Source organism: Emydura macquarii, unplaced genomic scaffold, assembly GCF_026122565.2.
Source record: "Emydura macquarii macquarii isolate MOO-44397 ecotype Brisbane River unplaced genomic scaffold, CSIRO-AGI_Emac_v2 contig_499, whole genome shotgun sequence".
Taxonomy (NCBI): domain Eukaryota; kingdom Metazoa; phylum Chordata; order Testudines; family Chelidae; genus Emydura; species Emydura macquarii.
In genome coordinates, this window is record NW_027130636.1 from 1,386,135 (window position 1) to 1,412,537 (window position 26,403).

The 26,403-nt window shown below is 47.3% G+C and overlaps 1 protein-coding gene across 6 annotated transcripts in view; it reads left to right on the top strand.

Moving 5' to 3' along the window:
- Positions 1–26,403, top strand: part of EPHB1 (EPH receptor B1) — a 351,973-nt gene that overhangs the window by 258,612 nt on the left and 66,958 nt on the right. For all 6 annotated transcript variants that reach the window (XR_010918133.1, XR_010918132.1, XR_010918134.1 and 3 more), the window contains exon 5: positions 14,386–14,721. Coding sequence is in view for 3 of the 6 variants with exons in the window: in XM_067538719.1 (XP_067394820.1) it covers positions 14,386–14,721 (336 nt within the window). In the remaining 3 variants the exon portion in view is untranslated. The remainder of the gene's footprint in view (positions 1–14,385; positions 14,722–26,403) is intronic.

The window sequence follows — 26,403 nt, forward strand, 5'->3', positions numbered from 1 at the left end:
GAAATAAGAGATTAATTTCCATATTCTGTTTGATCACTTTAGCTGTCAGTGGCAGAGGAAGTGCTGGGCATGTAGAACAATTGTAAATAAATCTATTTTTATGCATCTTGTTCCATCTCTGATTTACAGCACGCAACATCAGAAGAGTACTGTATAAAAAAGTCCATTTGTTAATTTTTATTTGTTCTCATTTTAAAATGTTCTAATCTGAAGTGCCAGTTGCTCCGTTTCAGCATTGTCATGTATCACAGGAGCAAATAATATCATGTATCTAGAAATGCTTCTGTTCACTGGTTTAAAAAAATGTGTGTGTATTTCCATGGTATCTGCTTGTAGGTAATTCCGAGCAGTTGCATGTAGCTTTCCTGCACTTCATTTATTTTAGTTTTTCTTTTAACTCAAGTTCATCAGCAAAAGGGGCATTGTCAAAATTAAAGTTATGGGTTGGCCCATCAGCTGCTGTAAATTGGGCAGATCTATTGACTTCAGTGAATATTTGTCTATATGCTTCTATGGAGTTATGCCAAATGACCCCAGCTGAGGGTCCAGCTGAGTGGCACTTTGGATTATTGAAACTGGAAGGATGTTTCAATCCTAACTTCCTCTTCACTTTCCTGTTTATTCACTTTTTACACATCACTTGATTTAGGCAGTGAAATTAGACCAGTTTGTTTGTGCTACCCCCGTCTGAACCTGCTTCTTAATGGGCTGCTCTGTCTCAGGGAGAGGGTGACAAAGAAGGTGCTAAAGGAGCACTCAGAGAAGACAAGGTCATTATGGAGAAGCTAAAGAAATGGAGCTAAATGAATTTTTTGCATTGGTCTTTGCTGCAGAGAATGTGAGGGAGATCCATACACCCGGGTCATTCCTTTTAGGTGACAAATCTGAGGAACTGTCCCAGATTAAGGTGTCAGTTGAGGAGGTTTTGGAACAAACTAATAAATTCAATTATAACAACTCACTAGGACCAGATGGTATTCACCCAAGAGTTTGGAAGGAACTCAAATAGGAAATTTCATAACTACTAACTGTGACATGTAACCTATCGCTTAAATCAGCCTCTGTGTAAGCGGGGAAATGGGCCCGCTATTGTGGGAAACTTTCCTTGTTTATACACTACCCCTGTAGAGTTGGCTAGCAAAAGGATCTGAGTCCTTGCTCCCACTCTCTTTACCCAGAGGCCCACCTGACCTCGAGGGCTCCCCTCCCACTCTCCTGTGTGGTGGGGTCCCTGTAACCCTGACAAGGCTGGGCCCAGGATTCCTGGGGCTCAACGCCCAATCTTGCCGTGGTCCCTTAGGGCAGGGGCTAGGGTGTCCCCATTCCAGGGTACTAACTGCACTGGGCGCTTCTCTGACCCACTAATCATTGCATACAATGCAAAGCAATACAATTTATTAAACAAACAGCAATCAAATCAAATAAAAAATAAGAAAAGAGGAGAAAGGTTAAAGGAAAACATCCAACACTGCCCCCTGGCACGGGGGCACCACAAACAGTGTTTCTGGGGTGTAAGTGAGGTTCAAAGTCTGTCACATGTCACAGGCCCACTGTCCAGGCCCTGGCTACGCTGCAGGGATGCAGAGAGTCAGACACTTGCTCTGGCAGCAGCCACACACTGCCAGGGTCCCTCTCGCTCTCCCCAGCTGTTCACTGCACCCAGCTCTAGAGGGCTCCAGCCCCAGCTCCTGCTCTGCTCAGTGCAGCTGTGTTCGGCTCTGCTTAGCTCGGCTCTCTGGGATGTCCCTCTGGCTCTGCTGCTGTGGGCCAGCTCAGCTCAGCCCAGCTCTCTGGGCTCCTTCTCTGGCCTCCGCACCCAGCTCCAGATGGCTCCAGCCCCAGCTCCAGCTGCGCTCTGTTCTGCTCGGCTCAGCTCTCTGGGATGCCCCTCTGGTTCTGCTGCTGTGTGTCAGCTCAGCTAAGCTTTCTGTGCTCCTCTTCTGACCTCCCAGCTGCTGGCTGCTTTGTCCTTAGCTCCACCCCACTCTGCCCAGGCATGCCCAGGCAGGCAGCTCCAACTCACACGGAGGGTGGGGCTCCCCCACCCTCCTGGCTCCCTCATTGGCCTGCCCACCCTGTCAATCAGGCTGACCTGAGTTGGCCTCTCCCCACTGGGGGCTGTGTCTGCTTCAGGGTCCTGCTTTCTCCAGAGATGGCCAACCAAAGAGACCCACTAGTTTCAGTAAGGGGCTAATAGACCCCTTACATCTGCATCAGATGATTGGAGGATAGCTAATGTAACACCAATTATTTTAAAAGGCTCCAGGGGCGATTCTATCAATTACAGACCAGTAAACCTAATTTTAATACCAGGCAAACTGGTTGAAACTATAGTAAAGAACAACATTATCAGACATATAGATAAACACGATGTGTTGGGAAAGAATTAATTTGGCTTTTGTAAAGGGAAATCATGCCTCACTAATCTATTAGGATTCTTTGAGGGAGTCAACAAGTATGTGGACAAGGATGCTCCAGTGGATATAGTGCACTTCGACTTTCAAAAGACCTTTGACAAAGTCCCTCTCCACAGGCTCTTCAGTAAAGTAAGCAATTATGGAATACGGGGAAAGGTCCTCTCATAGATCAGTAACAGGTTAAAAGGTAGGAAACAAAGGGTAGGAATAAATTATGAGTTTTCATAATGGAGAGAGGTAAATAGTGGGGTCCCCCAAGAATCTGTACTGGGACCAGTGCTATTCAGCATATCGCAAAGTGTTCTGGAAAAGGGGAGGAATAGTGAGGTGTCAAAATTTGTGGACGATACAAAATTCCTCCAGATCGTTATGTCCAAAGCAAACTGTGAAGAGTTACAAAGGGATCTCAAAAAGCTGGGTGTCTGGGGAAGAAAATGGCAGATAAAATTCAATGCTGATAAGTGCAAAGCAATGCACATTGGAAAAAATAATCTCAACTATACATGCAACATGATGGGGTCTAAATTAGTTGTTACTACTCAAGAAAAAGATCTTGGAATCATCATGGATAGTTCTCTGAAAGGAAGTGATGTGGCATCAAAAAAGCTAACAGAATGTTAGGGACTATTAGGAAAGGGATAAATGACAGAACGGAAAATATTGGAATGCCACTATGTAACTTTATGATATGCCCACATTTTGATTCCTGCATGCAGTTCTGGTCTCCCCATCTCAAAAAAAAAGGTTTATTACAATTGTAAAAAGTATCAAGGAGAAAAATAAAAATTATTAGGACTATGGAACAGCTTCCACACAGGGAGAAATTAAAAAAGAGTGGGACTGTTCAGTTTAGCGAAGAGATGACTAATAAGGGATATGATAGAGGTCTGTAAAATCATGAATGGTGTGAAGAAAGTGAATAGGCAAGTGTTATTTACCCTTTCACATACAAGAGCTAGGGGTGACCCAATGAAATTAACAGGCAGCAGATTTAAAACAAACAAAATGAAGTACTTCTTCATCCAACATGCGGTCAACCTGTGCTATAAGCCAAGATGGTCAGGGACACAATACCATGGTCCGAGTGTCCCTCAACCTGCAGCTGCCAGAAGCTGGAGGACAGGGGATGAATCACTCGAAATTCCCCTGTTCGGTCTTTCCCACGAAGCGCCTGGCACAGGCTACTGTCAGAGACAGGACACTGAGCTAGGTAGACCGTTGGTCTGATCCAGCATGGCCGTTCTTATGTTCTTATAACATTGGCAGCAGCAAATTGACTGAGAGCTTGAGAGCCTCTAAGTCAAGCCCTGCCAGCCTGCCATAAGTTGACACCAGCCCTCTGTACCCCCATGAACCTTCCTATTTGAGCTTCTCACCATCTCCTCCCCCTTCCCACTCTAACTTCTCAAGCCAATCCTCCCAACACAGAGTGCAGAAGAGAAAGAGAGGAAGGTGTGTGAAGCGTATTTTCTCTTCCTCCACGATGGCTACTCAGCATTGCCCCTCTTCTATAAAGGCCATTTGGGGGCGGCTCCAGAGACACCAGCCCAGAAGAAATGGCTGAGGAAACTGACAAAGGAACATGTTTTCCTGATAACCCTGAGCATCGAGCGGATCAGGAGGCTCCAGAGGGGAGCGGGACCCCTCAAGACCTCAAATATCTGCTTAACACAGGTGTCTGGGCACAGCCAGCCCAGTGTGGAGGAGTGGGAGAACTTACCTGGCTGGGAGGTTGACTGATATGCCAGGGCAACCAACTACAGGCCTAGGCTATCCAGCATGTGTCTGGGACCATCCAGACATGGGCTGTGAGCTTTGACAGGCACAGAGTTTGAGGGAAGGGAGCAGGTTGTGGGGGCTAGGCCCCTAGCTGCAGGAAGAGATGCTCACGGAGGGAAAGAGAGATGGCACACAAAGCCCATTGGTCCCAACTCCGCAAATGGGCCCCAGAGTCACTGAGGAGGGAGGGAAAAGTAGGGACTCGGGGTGCTCCAGGAAGGGAATACATATGTTTTTATCACACCTACCACACTGGGGTCCCCAATACTGATTGGAGCCTCGAGGTACTTGAATGATAATAATTATTATTTAATCATGACTTTTCAGCCTGAGTATGGTTTCAAAGTATCTACAGCAGTGGGAAAGACAGGGCGTGTGGGGAGGGGAAACAATATAGAACTGGGAGAGATGGCAACTGTTCAACTTAACTTGAGTAGACGTAAAAAAAAAATGTTAATGGGTAATTCTGAAATCACTAATTCTGGTATTTTAAATGAAGAAGGTGGGGGGGGGGGAAGCTGTGGAGCAGGTGAAAATAGATAATTATATCTTACTGTCTGCGAATTAGTTTTGAAAAGCTTATGTGCGCAAATAAATACCTCATTACATTTCTAATTATATGAACCTTTCTCCATCATCGGTTGGACCTGATTTGTTCCAGGTATCATCTTTATTTTGGTTTCCTTTATTTCTTTTTACTGGTTTTAAATTATTATCAGTGGAGTTTTATTTCATGCCAAGGCGAGAGTGGTGCTGACAGCATTAGTTACAACTCAGCATAAGGCAGGCATTGTGCAAGATTGCCCCAGAAAATAAAGGTCTAGGAAAGTGAGAAAAGCAGTTTGCTAGAAAATCCTTCCGGTATAATAACCTCCCTGTCGTTAACTCCCCAGGCACTACTACCTCAGCACTGTACAAGATTGTTGTTGTCAGAATCTCTTCTATACATCATATTTTTTGTTGGGGGGAGAGGGTTGAGAATTTGCTTTTGTTTTGAGGTTACAGCCCTGCAGGGGACAGCTGAAAACAAGGGAAGATTTAAAAAAAAAAAAAAAAAAAAAATCTGGCTATGCTCTCTTTAAGTTGTGGAACCTGGGTCTGATCTGGCACCTGTATGACTCAACAAGAGCTCTAAGAACGGCCACACTCAGTCAGACCAATGGTCCATCTAGCCCAGTATCCGGTCTTCTGACAGTGGCCAATGCCGCACACCTCAAAGGGAATGAACAGAACAGGACAATTATTGTGTGATCCATCATCTGTCATCCAGTCGCAGCTTCTGGCAGTCAGAGGCTAAGGGACACCCAGAGCATGGGGTTGTGTCACTCGCCATCTTGGCTAATAGCCATTGATGGACGGGTCCTTCATGAATGTATTCGGTTCTTTTTTGAACCTGGTTATAGTTTTGGCCTTCACAACATCCCCTGGGAATGAGTTCCACAGGTTGACTGTGCATTGTGTGAAGAAATATTTCCTGTTTGTTTTAAACCCACTCCCTATTAATTTCATTGGGTGATCCCTGGTTCTTGTGTTACGTGAAGGGGTAAATAACACTTCTCTATTCACTTTCTTCACACTATTCATGATTTTATAGCGCTCTATCATATCACCCTTTAGTTGTCTCTTTTCTAAGCTGAATAGTTCCAATGTTTTTAATCTCTTCTCATATGGACGTTGTTCTATACCTTTAATTAATTTTGTTACCTTTCTCTTTATTTTTTCCAATTCTAATATATCTTTTTTAAGATGGGGCGACCAGAACTATACACAGTAGTGAAGATGTGGGCATATCATGGTTTATATGCTGGCATTATGATGTTTTATGTCTTATGAGTTATCCCTTTCCTAATGGTTTGTTAAGCTATGTCTACACCACAGAGTTAAGTCAACTTAAGTTATGTCAGCGGTCATATGTCACTTTAATAACATTGATTGAACATGTCCACACACGGCTCCTTTTGTCTTGCATCGATAGAGAGAGCATTGCATCGTGGGTAGCTATCCCACTGTGCAACTCATCACTGTCTGTCACCGTCTGCCACTGGGAGCTCTGGAAATAGATTGTGGTGCATTATGGGGATGTGCTCACCATCCTGTGCTGTAGTTCTTTCCGTCCCATCATTCCATGGGCTTCCAACTTTGTTTTGTGCCGCTTTTCAACAGCCCCTGTAAACTTTGTGCCCACCATCTTTGCCTGACAGCGTGGATCCCAAGCTGCTGACCAGTCTGATGATGAGCGTTATGAATGCAACACGGCCGGTCCTGCAGAAGCGAGAGGCGATCACTGAGTGGAAGCTGGCAACTCTGGACTGCTCAGTCGCAAATCACTTTGGAGTTGGAAAGTCCACCATGGGGGTTCTGATGATGCAAGTGTGCCGGGCTATTAATCATCTCCTGCCACGAAGGACTGTGACTCTCAGTAATGTGCAGGAAATAATTGATGGCTCTGAGGCAATGGGATTCCCTAACTGCAACAGGGCGATTGATGGAACACATATCCCAGTTTTGGCCCCCGACCGTCTTGTGACAGAGTCCATCAACCGAAAGGGCTACTTCTCCATGGTCTTGCAGGCACTGGTGGATCACCGGAGCTGTTTCACGGACATCAGTACAGGGTGGTCAGGGAAGGTGCATGACACACGCGTCTTTCAGAACGCTGGACTGTATAGCAAGCTGCACACTGGGGCTTTCTTTCAAGACCAGAAGATTCGAATCGGGGATGTGGAAATGCCCATAATGATCCTGGGAGACTCTGCCTACCTCTTGCTGTTATGGCTCATGAAGCCTTACACCGGGGACCTGGACATCAGCAAGGAGCACTTCAACAACAGGCTCAGCAGGTGCTGAATGACTGTTAAATGTGCTTTTGGCTGATTAAACAGGTGCTGGTTAGTTCTCAAGAAGGAAAACATTCCCATGGTCATTGCAGCCTGCTGCACTCTCCATAATATTTGCGAATCAAAGGAGGAAAAGTTTCCCCAGGGGTGGATCGCTGAGGCTGGTCGGCTGGCTGCTGATTTTGAGCAGCGAGATACAAGGACAATAAGAGGGGCACAGCAGGAGGCTATTCGAATCAGGGAGGCTTTGAAGGAGCATTTTGACAATGAATCCTGGTAATGTGTCTTTGTGATGCATTGGGCCAGGCAACGTTTACTTGCCGCCTGGAATTACTCCTGTAGTGCCTGTTTCCTGAGTGTTAATTGCAAGAAGCAATTATTCCTACCTAGAGCCACAGTGTTTCAATGTTAACACTGAGTGATGTATGTATGTCTTTATGTATTTCACAAATAAAGACTTTAAATTTCAAAGATTCAAGTTTAATAACAGGATCAAACACAAACTTTTGGTCAAAGAGGGGATATGAGAAAGAAAAGTCTTGCTGTTCAGGCTTTCACAACTGGGTGTAACTCCAGCTTTCCTTGGGAAACCAGTCCCCAGGCGGGTTGTGCACTGTGGTACTGTGAAGGACCGGGAACACACGAGGAATGTGGTGGGAGATGTATGGGGAGAGTATGGACCGGAGTTCTGGAGTGTCTGGAGTGGCATTCTGGAATGGATGTGCTCAGACTGAAGGTTAATGAGGGACTTCAACATCTCTGTCTGGCCCTCCAGGAGCTTTATCATCTGCTCCTGCCCCTGTGACCTTTCCTGGCTGTCCAGCCTGAGTCTCTTCTTGGTTGTCTCCCTCCCCGCTCTTTTTTCGCTATGTGCTGTATCTGTTGACTGCAGCACTTCGCAAAACATATCCTCCTTATTCCTCCTGGGTGTGTGCCTTGTCTGTTGGAGGCGCTCCGCCAGTGTGGATGAGTGGGTCTTCAAGGGCACATCTGCGGAAGGCAAAATAAAACAGCGAACACAGACAGTATTGTGAGTGCGCTCACAGCTGTGAATCACAAAAGTTTCACACACCTATATCTCACTGTCCCTTGGCCAGCACAGAGGTCAACATGAGTCCCAAATATGGTCAGTTTGCACGGGGGGAGAAGGGGGAGAGAAGAGGGAACAGGGAAGAAGGGACAAAGGGTTGTTTGCAAAGGATGTGACTATAGCGGCTAGGAAGCCTATTCTGAATATTGGTTCCCTTTTTCCACAAGCTAGGGCAATCAAACCCGATATCTCACTCCTAAGGGTAACCCAGGATGTAAGGGTGCAACTCCTACATGCGTGTGGCTTCAGACCGGCTCCGTATGCTGCTCATCTGTGTGCCGCTTTGGGACCTGAAGAAATAAATGCCGGGTGGCGTGACAGTTTCCTACAATGCAGGCGGGGGGAAGCAAGGCAGCTCTCCCAAGCAACCTTCAGCAGAGGATTGCAGAATACCTACAGGAAAGTTTCCTACAGATCTCTATGGAGGATTCCCAGGACATCCCCACCATTAACAAACTTTTCTGCCGTGGCCCTGCTCTGTAGATGGACAGGCTCTGTTCCTAATTTCTGTCCCTTATCCCTCCTGCACCATATAACAAAGCACACGAGAGCTCAATCTCCTCTCACCATGCAGTATCAAAGAAAATGAGCACTTACCAGAGCTCCCCTCTCCTGCATCCTGTGCACCAGAGCCGGAATGCTGGGACTGGCTTTCCCCCGGAGTGGAAAAGAGGTCCTGGCTCCCCGCGCCACCGCACGAGCCTGCCGTGTGCTCCATGTTGTCCTCCAGCTCCACTTCCTCGTCCACAACTTCCATATCTGGGCTGTGTCCACTGGCCACTGCCTCCCGTCCCCTCGAAGTATCCATGGGGTTCTTGGCGGTGGAGGTGAGGTCGCTGCTGAGGATGGCCTGCAGCTCCTCATAGAAGCGGCATGTCTTCAGTGCCACACCAGAGTGTTGGTTGGCCTCCCTGCCTTCCAGTACGCCTGCCTCAGCTCCTGGAGTTTAGCATGACTCCTGTCCCCTCTCGTTCATGTCACTACAATCAACCCGTAGGTATTGAAATCCCTACGGCTGATGCGAAGCGGTGACTGGACAGCCTCCTCGCCCCATATCAGATCCAAGAGCTCCAGTGCGCCCCACATGGGAGAGTGTCTGGTGAGGAAAGCCACCATGGTCAGGTGGGAAGATGCTGTGTGAACTGTGCACACCAGGCAAATAGGAAGAGGAATTTCAAACATTCCCAGGCCTTTAAGTGGGGGAGGACATATACGTGTGCACTTTCAGGACAGCGGAGTTCAAACTGCTGACCAGAGTGGTCATGATGGGCATTGTGAGACACTTCCTGGAGGCCAATTAGGGTGACACAACCAAGCTCGGTGTCTACACTGATGCTGCGTCACTCTAACTATGTTGCAAAAAGCTCCATGTCGCTTCTTGAGAAGGTTTTATTTTGCTGGCATAGCAGGGGAAGTGACGTTGGCAGGAGGAGCATTTCAGTGTGTACACCTCCACTGCTTTGTCGACAAAAGCTGACTTTTATCAACAAAACTGTGTAGCGTAGACAAGGTCTAATATTCTGTTGGCTTTTTATATGTTTTCCAAGAACTATTCCCAATGATTCCAAGATCTCTTTCTTGAGTAGTAACAGCTAATTTAGACCCCATCATATTGCATATATAGTTGGGACTATGTTCTCCAATGTGCGTTACTTTGCATTTATCAGCATAGAATTTCACCTGCCATTTTTTTGTCCAGTCACCCAGTTTTGTGAGATCCCTTTGTAACTCTTTTCAGGCAACTTTGGACTTAATTATCTTGAGTAATTTTGTATTGTTTGCAAACTTTGCCACCTCACTGTTTACCCCTTTTTCCAGATCATTTATTAATATGTTGAACAGCACTGGTATACAGATCCTTGGAGGATCCCACTATTTACCTTTCTCCACTGTGAAAACTGAAAATTTATTTCTAACCTTCATTTCCTGTCTTTTAACCAGTCACTGATCTATGAGAGAACCTTCTCTCTTATCTCAGGACTGCTTACTGTGCTTAAGAACCTTTGGTGAGGGACCTTGTCTAAGCTTTCTGAAAGTCCAAGTATACTGTATCCACTGGATTACCGTTGTCTACATGCTTGTTGACACCCTCAAAGAATTCTAATAGATTGGTGAGCCATGATTTCCCTTAACAAAAAAGCCATGTTGATTCTTCCCCAACGTATCATGTTCATGAATGTGTCTAATATTTCTGTTCTTTACTATAGTTTCAACCAATTTGCCTGATATTGAAATTATCTTTACCGGCCTGTATTTGCCAGGATTTCCTCTGGAGCCTTTTGAAATAATCAGTGTTACATTAGCTATCCTCCAATCTTCTGGTACAGAGGCTGATTTAAATGATAGGTTACATATCACAGATAGTAGTTCTGCAACTTCATATTGGAGTTCCTTCAGAACTCTAGGGTGAATGCTATCTGGTCCTGGTGACTTATTACTCTTTAATTTATCAATTTGCCCCATTGACTTTTGTGGGAGGAGGATCGGCATTATTATCAATAGTAAATATTGACATTATGATAGTGTCCAAAGGCTACATTGAGAGCTAGGTAGCTTGATTGTGCAGGGCGCTATACAAACACAGAAAGAACACAATCCCTGCCTTGAAAAGCTTGCAACTGAAAGACTGGATCAGGCCCATGGGTGGAAAAAAGTCAGAGGTTTGCTAACGGCCATGTTTTTTGGAATGTATTTGAGAACGAAATGTTTATTTTCAAGCCTTTAAGAGGCTATTATAAATAACAACACAAAGTAATGCTGCTTCAAAGTAATTAACTGAGTCCCTTTATTTCTTTTTAATTGGCACCTTCACTGGCGATGTCAGCTAGCTGGACAAGGAGCGAACACGCAGATGCTTAGCTATTCTTGTGACACGTTGGTAGAGCACATGAGGAAGCAGGCACTGCCATTGTCTGTGCCAGACCTGTTCTGTCCATAAATAAAGAACCTAAGCACCTGAGTCACATCCCCTTGAAATCAGTGAAAGGCTGTGGATGAAGCTTTAAGTCTCAGAAGCTGTCAGTCCTGCACTGTTCATAGACCCCAATCCAGCAAAGCCTTGGAGCACGTGCCTAAGTAGTGAATCGGCCTGCTCAAAGATAAGTGCTTTGCTGGACTGAAGCCTCTAAATTCATTTAAAGGATAGTACAAAAGGATATTATCCGTTTCATATATGGGCAGAGCTATTTCATTAAGATTCCTGATAAAGATACTAGCTTTTGTAAGTAACTAACTACTTATCACAGTGTCCAACCGATTCTTACCTTGATTATTCAAGATAACACCACTTTCCAGCTTCCTTCCTGTGAATCATTCCCTCTTCTCCCCCTTTTCCCCCTGTTATGTCATCTCCAAGAGTCACATTAGCTAACTACAGCTAAATTGTAACGTGATATAAGTGCTGTATCACGTTAGCACAACCCTCCTGTGCTGCAGCTCAAGAATTCATGAAAGCCCTTTCCACTGAGCACACAGGAAAGCCTCAGTGCCAGGCAATTCCTGGCAAATGCATCTCTGCTGAAGGGAAAATTAAACAACGTGGATTTTTTTAAGGACAGCGTTTTTCTAGCCATTTTAACAAAACGCTTCCATCTGCAGTAACCTTTGCAACAGGTCAGGGAGGCTCCCCAAGTTCCTGTCTCAACGTGATTAAGGGTGAGAAGAGGGAATGAACAGAGAAGTGGGGAGTCAGGAGTGGGGAGAACAGTTGAAACCTCCTCAAGGGCTTGAGGAGAGGTCGGTTGTGAGTGGCGACTGCTTCCGTTAAATGATTCAGATTTACTCTCTTCACAGCGACGTTCCTGGAAGCCCAGCTCTGGTTAACACTCCCTGTTTACACAAGGCCGGCCGGAGGGCTCCACAGAAGCATTGCCCAAAAGGAACTCAATAGCCTTGACAGCTGGTTTTTTGATTGTACTTGTAGAAATTACTTCCTTGCCCGATCCATCTGCTCAAGGTGTTTCTCTGGTCCCGTTGCTGCAGTATCTGAGCCCTCACAGTCATTAATGCATTTATCCCCGTGACACCCCCATCATCCGCATTTGTACAGACAGGGAAGTGAGGCACAGAGGGCCAGGTTTTTAATGGTATTTAGGCACCTGAAGAGGCAGATAGATGGAGATTTTGAAAAACCTCAGCAGATTAGGCACTTACCTCCCATTGACATCACTGGTAGTTAGGTGCCTAATCCATATAAATCTTATGAGGCACCTGTCTGCATCTTTTGGTGCCATTTGACTTCCCTCACTGCTCAGAAAACACGTGTGTGATGGTGTTGACGAGATCCTGCTCCGATTCCTGATTCCCTAAGTAAATCTATTCTAGGCTAAAGGGGCCAGAGTTATTCCTCTGGTTTCAGATCATAGCTAGGTCCATTTGTGGGGCAATGCAGGGTATTCAGGACTGAATAAATAGGGAATCATTTGGGTTGGAAACTCTGTCTGCATCTAGCCCTCTCCACCATTGGTTTGTTTGTGAACCGTCCAATGAGATTAAACCCACTGCCTCCTTTGGCAGCTCATTTGATCACTGAATGCTTCTTGTACGTATATTGTTCCCCCTAATATTTAACCTGCAGCAGCCTATGCCATCCCCACTTGTTCTGTCCTTGATGACTAATGAGAGTAATTGGACCATCTCCTGGTAATAACGTTCCTCAGCATACGTGTTGACATAGAGCATGTCTCCCCTCAGACTTCTTTCCTCAAGACTGAGAGTACTCAGCTCCCTCAACATTTTGCTGTAGGTCAACCCTTTTATCATATTTAGTGTTCACCTCTGAACTCTTTCTATTGTGTCTCTGTCTTTTATAAAGTGCCATGCTCAAATCTGAATGCAGCAGACCAGTTGGCACTTTCCTTGCGCTGAGTAGAGCAGAATAATTACCTTTCTTGTTTAATGTATCCCACTGTTCTGTTTGCTTTCTCGCAGCAGCCTCACATTGTTTGACTCATTCCATTTATCATTCACGCTAACCCCCCGATTTTTCTCCATGGCACAGCTGCCTGGTCAGCAGTCCCCAATTATATATTTGTGCATTTGATTACCCTGTCCTACATGAATCTCACAGTATTTGTTCTTATTGAATCTCACATTATTGATTCCTCCAGCAGATGACAATGCTGTGTTTAATTTCTCTCCTCCAAAGCATTTGCGATACTCCCAGCTCGGCGTTGTCTGCAGATCTCATCAATATACTCTCCATTCCAACATCCAAGGTGCTAATAAAATACTGAATAGTACTGGATGCAGAAGAGACCCTCGCAGGACCCCATGAAATACATATCTTCTCAACTTAACATTCTGACCCATAAATAACCACTTGCCATTTCTGACTCATTTCATCGCCCATTATGGATCCACTTTACAGCAGTTCCATCTATGCCACATTTTTCTGACTATGATTATCGTACTTGCATGGCCCTCATTACTGTAGTAGCTGACTACCTCACATTTGCTAGAGTATTTAGTCTCACAATATCCCTGCGAGGTACAGTAGTACTCTACCTCCATTTTATGGATGGGGAGCTAATGCACAGAAGACTAAGTGACTTGTCCGAGGTCACTGCAGGTATACTGCAGAGCAGGGATTTGAACCCAGTTCCCCGATCCCTAGGCTAGCATCCTAACCATGGAGCTCTTCTTCCTCTAACCGGATAGGGAACTATTTTACAATTTACTGCGTGTCCTACATTTTCTTTGTCTATTGGAAGGTGATTCCTGCTGGATTTCCAGTGGAGGAATAGAGTGGGCACCTTCAAGATGATATAAGCCTACACAATGATAAAAGCTGGATCTCCCTCTCGTTTTAAAGAGATTGGTACCAACCCAGGCAGCGTGGGCACCACTCATGCAGTAATCTGTGAAAGCGTGAGACTGAATGAAACATGGTGATTGAATTTCTCTGCTTCCGGAGGAGTTGAGTGGCCATGAGGTTGGGACTGAGATCTGAACAGCGTTGGTAAAGCCCGGAAGTGAATGGCCAGGAAATTGGTACCAAGAAAGCTTTACACTTATCTAGAGGCACTTTTCTGGCCTTTAGAAAAGGACTGTGACTCTCCTTTGCTTAGCTTTTCAGGGTGCAGGCTATGTTTTCCTTATTATGGACCTAAATCAAAACCTGCTGAAGGCAGTGGAAAAGAGTCCCATTGACTCCAGAGAACTTTGAATCAATCCCTATGATCTTATCCTGTTCCCCAATCCTGGCCACTCAGCACACAGCAAAGCTGAATATTGTCTCATTTCTTGACTTGCTTTTCAACAGGTGTCCCATCAGGCCCGCGCAATGTTATCTCCATTGTCAATGAGACGTCCATTATTCTAGAGTGGCACCCGCCCCGAGAGACAGGCGGGCGCGATGACGTGACCTACGACATCATCTGTAAGAAGTGCCGATCTGACCGCCGCAGCTGCTCCCGCTGCGATGACAACGTGGAGTTTGTACCCAGGCAGCTGGGCCTTACAGAGACCCGGGTCTTCATCAGCAGCCTTTTGGCCCACACGCCCTACACGTTCGAGATCCAGGCTGTCAACGGCGTCTCTGGCAAAAGCCCCTTCCCCCCGCAGCATGTGTCAGTGAACATCACCACCAACCAAGCCGGTGAGTCCTGCAGGAGCACTGTGCACATACCATGTGGGGGGCATTAGTGGGGAAAAGGGACACTAGGGCTTGGTCCGTTTAACGGCATATCCTAGGAATGTGAAACCCCATATTATATACAGCATCATGCAGATATTAAATGAAATGCAAGTGACTAAATATAAGATGTGTACACCCGCGCACACCTGTATACACACACACACATGCATATATGTGTACATACACAGACATATGCCCACACACATAACATGTATACACACACACAGGTAGAAACATACCACACACTATTCCTCTACCGGGCATATTTAAGAATTCTTTAAATATCAGCGCAGGCCCACAGAGACGCAAAGCAGTGTCCAGGCTTTGGGGTTTAGCGCCCAACCCCTGATCTGCATCGCAGTCAGATTCTGCAGGATCTAGCCTCTTACTACAACGACAAAGGAAATTTATAGCCCTTATTGTTGTGAAGGAAACCTTTCTAAGTCATCCAGGTGTCTCCAATGCAGTTATGTCTGTCTGCGGGCTTGTCTACATTTGAAATGCTACGGCGTTGACCTAGCGCTGTCTACATAGGTGGTTACGTCGGTAGAGCTACCTCTCTCAGGGGGTGGATTTTTCACAGCCCTGAGAAACATAGCTATGCTGACATAAGTTTCCAGTGTAGACCAGCCCTCGTTCTGCAGACAGCCTGAGAGAAGTGTGCTCCCTTGTCTTACCATTGGGATCTGAAGTTTAACGGTGACACTCTGAACATCAGCAGTACGTATTTCCTTGCAGATCACTTTAGTTGGTGGAATGGGGAAGTGGTTGAAAATTATGAGTTGTGTCGGGGCGGAAATGCAGAGGGCAAAAAGAAGGGGCCCAAAAGGAAGAAGGAGGGAAGCAGAGAAAGGAGAATGGGGAAGGAAGATAAGCAAGGGGAATAAATAGTGCTTGCCCTAAGAGTATGTGTATACTGCAGCTGGGAGCGTGCCTCCAGCCTGGGTATCACATGCCTATTTTTATCGCTCTAGCTTGAGCAGAGCTAGGACATGTCTGTCTTCACGGGCTGGGAAGCACGCTCCCTGCTGCAGTGTAGACATATGCAAAGATTTCCACTGGGTGATGCTGAGTGGACAATAACGCACTGAATACATAATAAACAACACTGACGACTGAACGTTCAGTCCTACATGAAGGGCAGACTCTTCCCTGATCTTGCTGCGAACTTGCCACTGGCAATAGTGGAAGCCCCATCGGGCACTGAGTGGAGTGTGAAATCGTACATTTATATCTTGACCAACAAGCCAGAATTACTTCTGGAATTCAGCCCTCTCTACAGAGGGAATTTGACTTCCTTGCTAGGCCCAGTAAGATAGAAGGCTTGAATCGCATTAGCGGTGCCACATCTAGGTATAGCGGATTTGGGACTCAAACAAGAGCTCAGCTTCAGAGCCGATGTCAACAATGAAGCAAGAAGCATGCTCATGTAGGGAGGCGTAATTTAAAACGCAGTGCGTGAGCCGGCCCCTGCACTCGAGGGGGCTTCCAACCCCCCATGGTGGGAAGGTGGTGGAATAACTATCACCCAGCTCTCCGGGGTTCTGCTAGGAGAGAAACAGCAGCTGAAAGTTGCAGTCGAGCTCCTTTGGAGTGCTGCTGGTGGAAGGAAGTACTCAATGTATCCTGTAGCTGCACCGCCCATGTGCCTTTCCTTCCAGAACAGATTCGTGCACATTTTGGCCAGTGCGAAAACCCTGCAGGCCACCATGTGGAAGGGAACTGGCGGCTGCTTTGCACTAGCTTAACGATCTCCTGGCAGATTTTCTACAGCTGGGTTGTCTGGGGCTGGTACAGACATGGGGCTGAAAACGACATTAAAGCCCCAACCTTCCAACGCGGTCATGTCCAGAAGTGCACGTCCCAGGCTGGTGAGGTCTGGCGTGCGGGAACGGAGCACCATGGCCCAGACCACTAAGGTCGATGGAGTTGGAGCAGTCCTGCGGAGTGGATTTTACATGCAGCAGTGATCCTGGTGCTAAAATCGGAAGGGAAACACAATGCACAACTCCTTCACTTGCTCATCCTCTGTTTCTTTCTCTTTTCCCCTCTGTTCCTTTTCTGCTACTGCTCTGCTTATTCTCTTTCCCTCATTTGCCATAAATCTCATTCTTCATTTTCTTTCCAACCTGGGTTTTTCCTTCTCCCTCTTGCCTTCTCTTCCTCTCCTTTCATCCGTTTACCTTTGACCGTTTTCTTCTCTTTTTCCTCACGTTAGTACCGGGCATTGTTTTTGACAGACGATTCTTGGCTGCAAACTGCCCGGCTGGTGAAGAAAAGAGCTGATGTAGGAGAGCTGGGGTGGCCAGATGGCTGGTCTGTGCAGTGCATATGTACTGGATGGGGGGGCTGAGGGGGCTGAAAGGAAGGTGAGGGAGGGGAAGCCACCAGTTGGTGACCCTGGCTTAAAGTGTAAGGAAGGAAACACTAGACAACGGTGATGGAAATCTGTTTGGTTTGGGAACAGAAAGGGGATGGTAATTTCTGCTTTGTATTGAACATGGAACATGGGCAGCCTTTGTTAGCAGTGCTCCCCTGGGACAGTGCAAAGCAGAAACCTGGCGTAAATATTTTAGTATCCCAGCTCCTGGGAATAACAATTCTGTCAGGCTGTCATGTCATGTTTGTGCCTGGTTGTTACTTCTCTCTCTCTTTAACCGTATGCAGTCAAGCCTGCCTGCTTGTAACTCGGCCTTTTAGCTAGTCTGACTGCCCACCCCGTCCATCCATTCTGCCGTTCACCCACCTGACCATCCTTTGGTAGCTCTGTCCACGCTCAAACTCTAGCGGCCGTAGGGGCCAAAGTTAGGTCTGATGTAAGCAAATAGGACACCACTAAACTCTGTTGGCCAAGACTTACGTCGTCCAAAACACTGATGTGTCCATCCATCCCCTCACACCTGGAACTTTTCCTCCGTGCCTTTGTTATCTTTCCAGCTATTCTTTCGTATAGTTCTTTTGTCTCTGCCTGTCAGTCACTCTATTATTCATCCATCTCTTTTCCCCTCCTTCTCAATTTCTGTTGCAGAGCCTGTACATTAACATGGAAATATGTCTCCTGTATTGGGAAGGCCTCTGTACTAACCTAATTGAAATGCATTAGGTTTTGATGCATTAGGGCAGTATCAATATTTGAGGGACCACAAACATGAAAGACATATTTGGCTGCTTTAACGTTCCAGAATTGTTTAAGCAGACTGCAACTGGCATGCTGAGTAAGGGAGATGGATAATAAGAGGTTACTGGGAACACACAAGTGAAATGTCTGTGCAGCTTCTGGAACGAATGGTTAACATTTTATTTTAGTTGGTCCTCTTTTTGTTACTGATCTAAGAGCATGGTATACTCTGAAATGGGGCATGTTATTGCCTATGCAGAAAATAACGAAAGCTGTGTTGTTATAGTCAGTTATGCCTGCCCCCTGTCAATGAAAAGGTCTGTTTTCAGAAGCTGCCTGTGGTTGTCTTAAAATTGTGCAAAGGAGACAGAAAAAAATGGACTCCAAATGTTGGTAAATGAGAGAAGAAATGTTATGCTGTGGATTTGTCTAGTGTTTGTTGACAATTCACTTCAGCGAGGCCAATTAAGTCTTTCTAATAGAAACAAATTGAATCCCTTTCCCCAGTCCGTAGGAACTTCCAGATCTGTACATTTCTCTTAACCAGCTGTCTGCCCATTCACCCATAAATACAGCTTTCCATCAGTCTATCCCCTCTTTCTCCTATAATAGATATCCACCCATCTGCCCTTCTGTCCGTGCATCTTCCATCCAAATATTCAGCATACACTGTCTTTCCAGCTTCTCCAATACTTATTTATTTAGTCTCATTCTAAAACCTCTTGAAAGGTACTGAGGGCCCACAGCACCTCTTAGGATGTGCTCAGCACCTCACAGGATCAGGCCCTTCATTGGAATCTCATGCCTGTTTGTTGTCCATGGTCTTGATTCCTTTCCTTTGCAATTCTTCTAGTCTTCACAATAGGGCAATGGCAAAGGACAGTCCCAAACCATAGCACTAGCTGCATCGGAGGAAGAAATGAAGGAGACAAACAGACCGACCTAGCAGAGAGAGAAAAAGAGAAAAGGGAAAAGGCAGGAAAATCAAAGGAGAGAGGGAAAAAGGATCTAAAGGGAATGGGGGAAAAGAAGAGATTTGACAAAGAGAAAAAATGTCAGAATGAGAGATCATTTCCTGCCATTTCCTTTCTCGGCCAAACTCTGCCTTGAGTTACACCTGTCTAGCCAGCCCCATTGAAGCTGATAGGGCTGCCTGGGTGCAAGGGAGGGCAAACTGTAGTACTTGGTTATTAAATGTCCCCATGTAGTCACTCAGAAAGGAGGCTGATGCAGGTTTCGTGCTTTGCTCCTCCATTCCCTGTGATAAGTTCCACTTTAAGAGAAATCATTGACTCCAGAACCTGGATTTAAATCTGGGTTCAATGAAGTAAGGGTAACCTTTTCAGACATGCCAATAGGTCTTAGACGCCTTAAGTCTCAGGGGTTTCCAATGGAGCTTTAGGTTCCTAAGTCACACAGGCACTTTTGCAAAGGGTACCATTACTGTCTCTGACATGTGTGCTCTTCTTTCTAATTCTGGGGGCTGGGCACCGACCTGGGTCTCTCTTCCCACAACTCCCTCTGCACTGGGCACTCGTGTGGGAAAAGGAGTTTCCATATCACATACTGAGGCTTGTGCGGTCATCCCTCAGCTAGACCAGATTCAGTCTGCACACATGGATATGCAGTTCAGGCTCGAGAGTGGCATTCAGGCACAGCCCTGAGAAGTACCACCTCCCCCTGGGAGAGCACTGGATGCAGAGCGGGCCGTACATGCCTGATGCACTATTAGGAAATTGATCATGGGGTGCTGGCGGACCCTACCCTGGTGCCTGCATGGAAGACAATTGCTGCCTGGTTCCTGCTATAGCACCCTGGGTGGAAATTGCTTCCCACTCCCAAATGTGGTGATCAGCACGTGAAAAAGAGTTACCCTTGTAAAGCTTTGGGCCTCATCGCCAACCTGAGATATGGTTGGGTATTCAAGTAACTCTCCATTGCTCCTTGAATCTAAATGATGTGGGTTCTACCAGTGCATCTGGGAGTGAGAAATCCCAAAGGCTGATTTCCTACCTGAGGCGTGGTGGGGAAGGATCTCCCAGGCGTTTAACCTACAATCTTTATGACGTTTTTCAATGTCCGGGAATGTCTCCATGGTTTCCTGTTGCTGTTTAGGCCAAATAATGCCTTCTCTAAGCCCTGGTTTGGTAGGCCCTGAAAGATTTCTCCCTCTCCTCAAAATTTTCAGCTCTCAAAACTGGATCAATTCAGGATAGAGCATTCAAAAGGACCTGGCCCTGGCCTAGCTCTGCTGCCGTTGAAGTCAGTGGGTGTTTTGCCATTAACCTGAGTGAGAGCAGTGCTAGGCTTCAGCCTATCATCAAAGCAAAGACCTGTCACGCTTTGATTAGTCTTCACCCCTTTTTTGTGAATTTCTGCAAAGTTTGCACATTTTTATGGAATGCAATGCTCAGAAGGGGCTGGGATAATGGCATCAGCGTTTCCCTTGTCTTGCCAATAATCTCTCTCTCAGTTGCTTCAGGCCTAGCCTCAAATTCATGGCAGGTAACAAGTTAACTAGGCTTTGTGCGGTCATCCTAATTCAGATAGATATTTCTGCACATTTGAAACTCACCATTTTGCAGCCACTGCCCAGAGGAGAACCGAGCCTAGAATAGCAAGGAGCACTCAAGCTAGCTGTAGGGAAGCTTGCATGACACCTGCTTGTGCCCTAGCCCACGCTGTCAGTCCCCCGCTTCCAAATGGACCCCAAAACTTGTAATAAGGGGAGAACAGTTTTCCTGCTTCTTTCTGAAAACCTGCACCTGTCATGGCGGTTCAAAGATGTGCCCTTCTCTAGAGTGCGCCTTTGCGCCTGCTTGGCTGGATCAAGGCTGGTCGCTGCTTCGGAACAAGCGGGCGTGGAGCGGTATCGGAGCTGCCATCCATCCACCTGCGCACCAATTTGGTGCTGATCATTTTCACAGCATTCTCCCTGTTAAACAGGCAGGAGCACCAAGGGGGGTTGTGAATGCAGCAATTAACAAAACAGCAATCAAGCTAAGTGTTTAATTTCAGAAAATTAACATCTTCTCCGAGCGGATGTGGAAAGATAAAAAATGGATTAAATGTGCTGGGTAAACAAAGGCAGTGCTGGACCATAAACATCTCCTGCTGGAAGGGAAAGACACTGACAGACTCCCAGAGCCGGGAGTCTGCAGTTCAATGAATTCCCTGAGAGGCACCAGTTTCAGAGCCTGAAAGCAGGAAGAAGAGCACAAAATAAGGGGCTAAACTCACTCATCCGTGCAGAAAGAATATATGTTTTCCCTCTGTAGGATAAGCGTTTCGTAGCCAGTGTGACAGTCTGTCTCTAGGGGGTGAATGTGGCAATCCAATGTTACTTCTTTTTATGGTCTCTCTTAAAAATCCAGCAGGGCACGTGCATGGAGCTAGTGTTTCCAGCACAGGTGCTTAAGCTGTGCGTGCAGACTTGGGCACCCAAGGGGCTCAGTTGTGTCCTAGGGTATGTGAGTTCGCAGGAAGGGGCCTGCCTGCGCTAGGAATCTCTCCCTGCTCTGTGCGCCCACACTAGACGGGCACAGAGGCAGTTTGTGCCTTCCTCGAGCAAAAGGACTAGCAGCTACTGCTGATGTTAGCCTCTGCAGAGGGCCAAGGCAGGATGGCAAAGAGGTGGGTTTTTTGTAGGTATGGATATTTAGGGCCCAATTTGCATTTACATTTCTGGCCCTTTGAAATCCCTCTGGTAGTGCATGGGGGCCAATATTCTGTGCGGTGGCGTTTTCAGCTAACATAAAGCTGGTGTCACTGGTCCCTACGCCGCTACTCCTGCCTTGGTGTTAGGGGGCTTGCTGAGGACGAGGGGTGTGCGGGTTCCAGCTGTTGTCAGCTGACAGACGGTTCTTCGGAAACTGTTTCCAGTTGGTGCAGGTTAGAGGAGCCCCCAGGTTGCTTTAAGCTACACGGAGACGTGGGCAGAGCCAGGCAGTGAATCAGCGAGATGTGATTCCCTGGTGCCCCTCGCCCCACTCATTCCCTGCTGCACGCAGCAGGGCTCAGCTGGAGTAAAGAATCTGGCCTGTGCTGTGTGGTTGCTTTGCTCATGTATTTTGCAGACAGCATTTTTTGGGAAGGTCTGACGTTTGTAGCCAGTGCAGATTGCATGCTATATAAAGACACAAAGGGAAAAGAGGGAAAAGAAACAAGATCTAAAGCTCTTTGCTAAGAACCAGTTATGCTGTTCCGTAGTTCACTTGTAGGGCGTTAAATACGGAAGAACAAATATGTGTAAGGCTGTGTACAATAAGGATACTTCTCTTAACAAGGGCATTTTTCTCTAAGCGAACCCCGTGCGCTGTGTTATTTGCGAGAGTCAGACATCTGATATTATGTACAAATGTGCTTTAGGGAGGGGAGAGGGGTTAGTGAGCCGATGTCAGCGGCACAGCACAGTTATCATATAGTGCCATCTGTGCAACGGCCCTGTGGTCAGGGAGGTGGAAAGAGTGGCGACACCCACTGCTTTCCCCATGTGGTTAAAGCAGAAGCCCTTGAGGTCTTTTCCGCAGATGGCAATATCTATCCAGGTCAGTGCTACAACAGAAGGCTTGGCAGGGAGGGGGCATTTTGAAAGGGCTTGGGAGCTCCATTCTATCCATGGTGGTGGGGGCACAGATTACATTCCGCTGCTCTATAAAGGGTGGTATGGTGCATATCCTTCCACAAGTGAGTGCCAAGGTATTTCGTGTTAGCAGCTCAAGTCGTCTTCAATTTCCAGAGTCCCAGGATTAATATGGGATCTTCTCCTTGCATTAACAGGGAGAGCGGGGTGTAATTTTGAAGATCCCACCTGCAGCGTCTCTGAATCTATGTGATTCCTGGCCGGCAAGCATTGCCCCTTGTCCAAGGGGATAGGCAGAAGAGCCACTATGCTGCTATTTATTTACTCAGTGGGTGAGCCAGGAAGGATTTACCAGCATCCCCAGGGACTGGCTGGCTCTGGAGATGGGCACACCAAGCCGTACTCCTCTAGATGACGGTTCAAGTATCGGTGAGCTCGCTAGTAGCTGTGAGTTGTTAGCATTTGAAAGCCGTTTGGTAGATGACTCGATGAGCTGCTGATTGGTTCGTGACGAGGTCACTGATGATTTGTAGTAATGGGAATGTTTCTTAAGCCTCTTTTCTCCTTGGCAATGAAGCTGCTGGCATGACAGGTCCCCAAGGATGAGGAGGTAGGAAGCTCGGCATTTGGACTCAGAGGGTTAGCCTCTCCAGAGCTCTCACCGCATGCTTCAGCGGGCTTTGGCACAGTAGGCTTTGATGTCCCCAGAGGATCATACAGGAAATTAACTTGTTTAATGAATCATAAGTCGTGTTGCCTCAGTGACGTGCGGATTCATCGACAGGGAATTCCGTGTGTTTGGAGAACAACTGCAGGGAGCCGAATTCTGAGGCGAGGGCGAGTGACTAAGAGAGTTAGCACAACTTGCACTTTCTCGATGTGTGTGTGTCGCTAACGTTGCCTCCCTTCAGATGTACTGCTTGGTTAGGGCCGGATGGTGAAGTCCCGTGCAGTTACTCACACAGACGGATCCAGTGACTTCACTAGAACTGCTCACCAGTGTGAGTAATGGGCTGACAATCTGGCCTTGAGGTTCCTATGGATTTTCAGGGCCCGATTAAACGGTGATGTGTAAAAAACCAAAAAACCCTTCCACCAGCTATGCTTCCAACATCCACCCTAGCCTGATCTGGTGTAATGCACAAGACGAGGAGCTGGAAGAGAATGCAGGAAGATGTACAATAAAGTCACCCTACTTCAACATAGACTGCCTTCCCCTTTCTACCAGTTCTTTGGCATGCAAGTTACACCAGTTTAGATGGTGTTAGCGCTCTGGAGAGGGGAAGTGTGAAGGAGTAACTTCCGAACAGAGCCAAGGGGTTGGACTACAGAAAGACAAGGGTGTCCTGCTACGATGCAGGCAGGAGCGAGGAAGACAAGGGGTGCAGCACCAGACGGAAACGTCCTCGTGATTGTCTAGACATGAGCCAGGTAGTCAGCCCTGCTTCAGGGGATGGTGAGGCCTGGTGTGAGCTCTTGAAGTGCTCCCAGCTCATCTCCCCCCATTTTAGTTGCAGAAACCATCTTCCTGGATCAGGCCTATATTGCTTTGTAATAGCGCCAAGTTTTAAACTATATTAGCTGCCTATAGCCCAGCAAAGACTGGCTTTGAACTTGAAGTGGAGAGCCCTGAACCTCTGAGCGGATTATTATACCTCCTGCTTGGCTGGCTCAGTATTAATGAGATCTGCTTCTTTCTTCTATTTGACATTAGCCTTGGCCTTTCCTCTTCTTCTACCATCAGCCAAGCTAACAGGGCAAACCCTGAGCCAGGAGGAAAGGAGCAGAGATGATTGTTAACAGAACACTTCCCTTATCCTCAAACCAACTTGATTCGGTTCAGTTTGATGGCTGCGCCGTAGACTAACAGAGCTGTAAAAATACTCCTCCGTAGTTCCTTTACCTTCTGTAAGCACTAATGCTCCTGGAGAGCCTTCCTCTGGGACATGGGCATAGTTTGACTTCTAAATTTTGGGTGGGAGGCAACTCCAGCCAGGCCAATGGGGCTATGTATGTGGGGGCAAATTCTGCGCTTACCTGAGGCTTGCAGTGTTGGGCCCGCCGTGGGGTTACCACTGAACTGTGGGGCCAGACACCCGCCCCAGTATTTGTTCGGGTCTCACACAGGGACCCTGAGGGTTCCGTCTCCATTCCCCTTTGGTTCTGTGGGCGTAGCTTGTCAGCCGTGACAGGAGGAGTGAGTGGAGCCGGGCGTGTGTCTAACGCGTGTGCCTGTGTTGGTGTGAAGTGCAAAGAGCGTGCGAGGGGCTGACCCAGCGACATGTGTTTCTGAGTGTCCACACAAAGCACGTCTCACACATGCTGAAGCCAGTTCTCCTGGCTTGTGGATTCTCCCCCTCTGTCTGGTGTGACAGGTGTGCCCTCATATGCAGGACTTGATGCAGCTGCTTTTTTGATGCCTCCCAGTGCTGCTGCTGCCCTGCCCCGCTTCCCCTCTGCACTGCACAGAGACACGGCAGTGCAGGTTCCATGGGGACTGCCAAACAGCTGACACCCCAGGCTGCTGGGGGCGAGGAGGAAGTCGGGTGCTGGGGCGGGGCAGCTGCATCCTGGTGCATTAAGTTAAATGCACCGATCCTTCCCTCCTGACCACGACACCCTGGGTCGTTACCCACATCGCCCACCCATAAGGCAGGCCCTATTTGATGGGGGCAAAGCCCCCATGCCCCCCTAAACTATGCCCAGTGGATGCTCAGTGAGACCTTACTGGGGGACTTAGCAGCCTGGATACAGAGTTCAGTGGAAGTATCCTCCTGCCAAAGTTTATTTTTATTATTGATTATTTGTATTGCAATAGCACCTAGGAGCCTTAGTGGGGGTCCAGGACCCCACCGTGTCAGGTGCTGTACAGACATTGAACAAAAGACAGCCCCGGTGCAAACAGCTGACAGTCCAAGAACAAGAAAAGAGGCAACCCGACAGACAGGGATTTAGACGAGGGTAGCCCCAGCTGCCGTCACTGTTAAAGTAATAGGGGGAGCTGCGTTGCGTTCACCCCCTGGGAAATGTCCTCAGAATTCACCGCTTTGCTTGCTGATGAGTTATCGACGGTTCCCTGGGAGACCTGAGCGCTCAGAATTTGAAATCGCTAATTAAAAATAATTTTCAGTTTAAATATTCAACCTGTTGTATTGACACGCTGCTCTCATTTCACGCATGCTGGTGCAATAATGTTCTTCAAATAGCAAATCAACATGGGCGCCTCTTGCTAACATCCCTAGGGCAAAGGGAGGGGACTGGATTTTCTGTCTCCAGTGGAATTCAGCCCCCTGCTAGACCCTGCTCACTCCTCCCGCACCCCACCGTCCCTGAGAGGGCCTGTGTTTGGGACATGGCTGAAGAGCATATGCCTTGCCTCTGGAATGGGCCAAATTGCCCCAGATGCCAGGTATTTGCAAAATATTTCCAAGGAAACTATACACCAGCACGTCTCCTGCCTGCAGCCCATTCACACCAAGGCAGGAGGCCAGTGGCAGGCAAAGGGGGCATTTCTGAGGGAGCCCACTGTTAAAATAGCGGCAGGACATCTCTGAGTGAGAGGGCCTGATCCTGGCACTCCTTTGCATTTGGCACTCCCAGTTACTGCAAGACCATGTTAGGGTGTTTCCGGCTCCCAGGACCGGGCCCAAAGAGCTACTGGACCTGCCGGAGCACTCTGCTCTGTGAAAGGGTAGAGGGAAAGTCTTGCTCAGTGGCCTTTTTGTTTGCCTATTATTCTCTGTTTCTCTCTGTCTTCATACATCCGCCTGTCTCTTATCATTGTCTAGGCTGATTAGATCAATTCCATTATTGTTACAGGTTGATTCTGATTACTGGGGGAGCAGGGACTGAGGTCTCTCCTTTGTGTTTTCCGCTGCACCAAGCACACCACTGGCCTTCAACAAACAATAAACTATCAGCATAACTTCAGGTTAACCATATG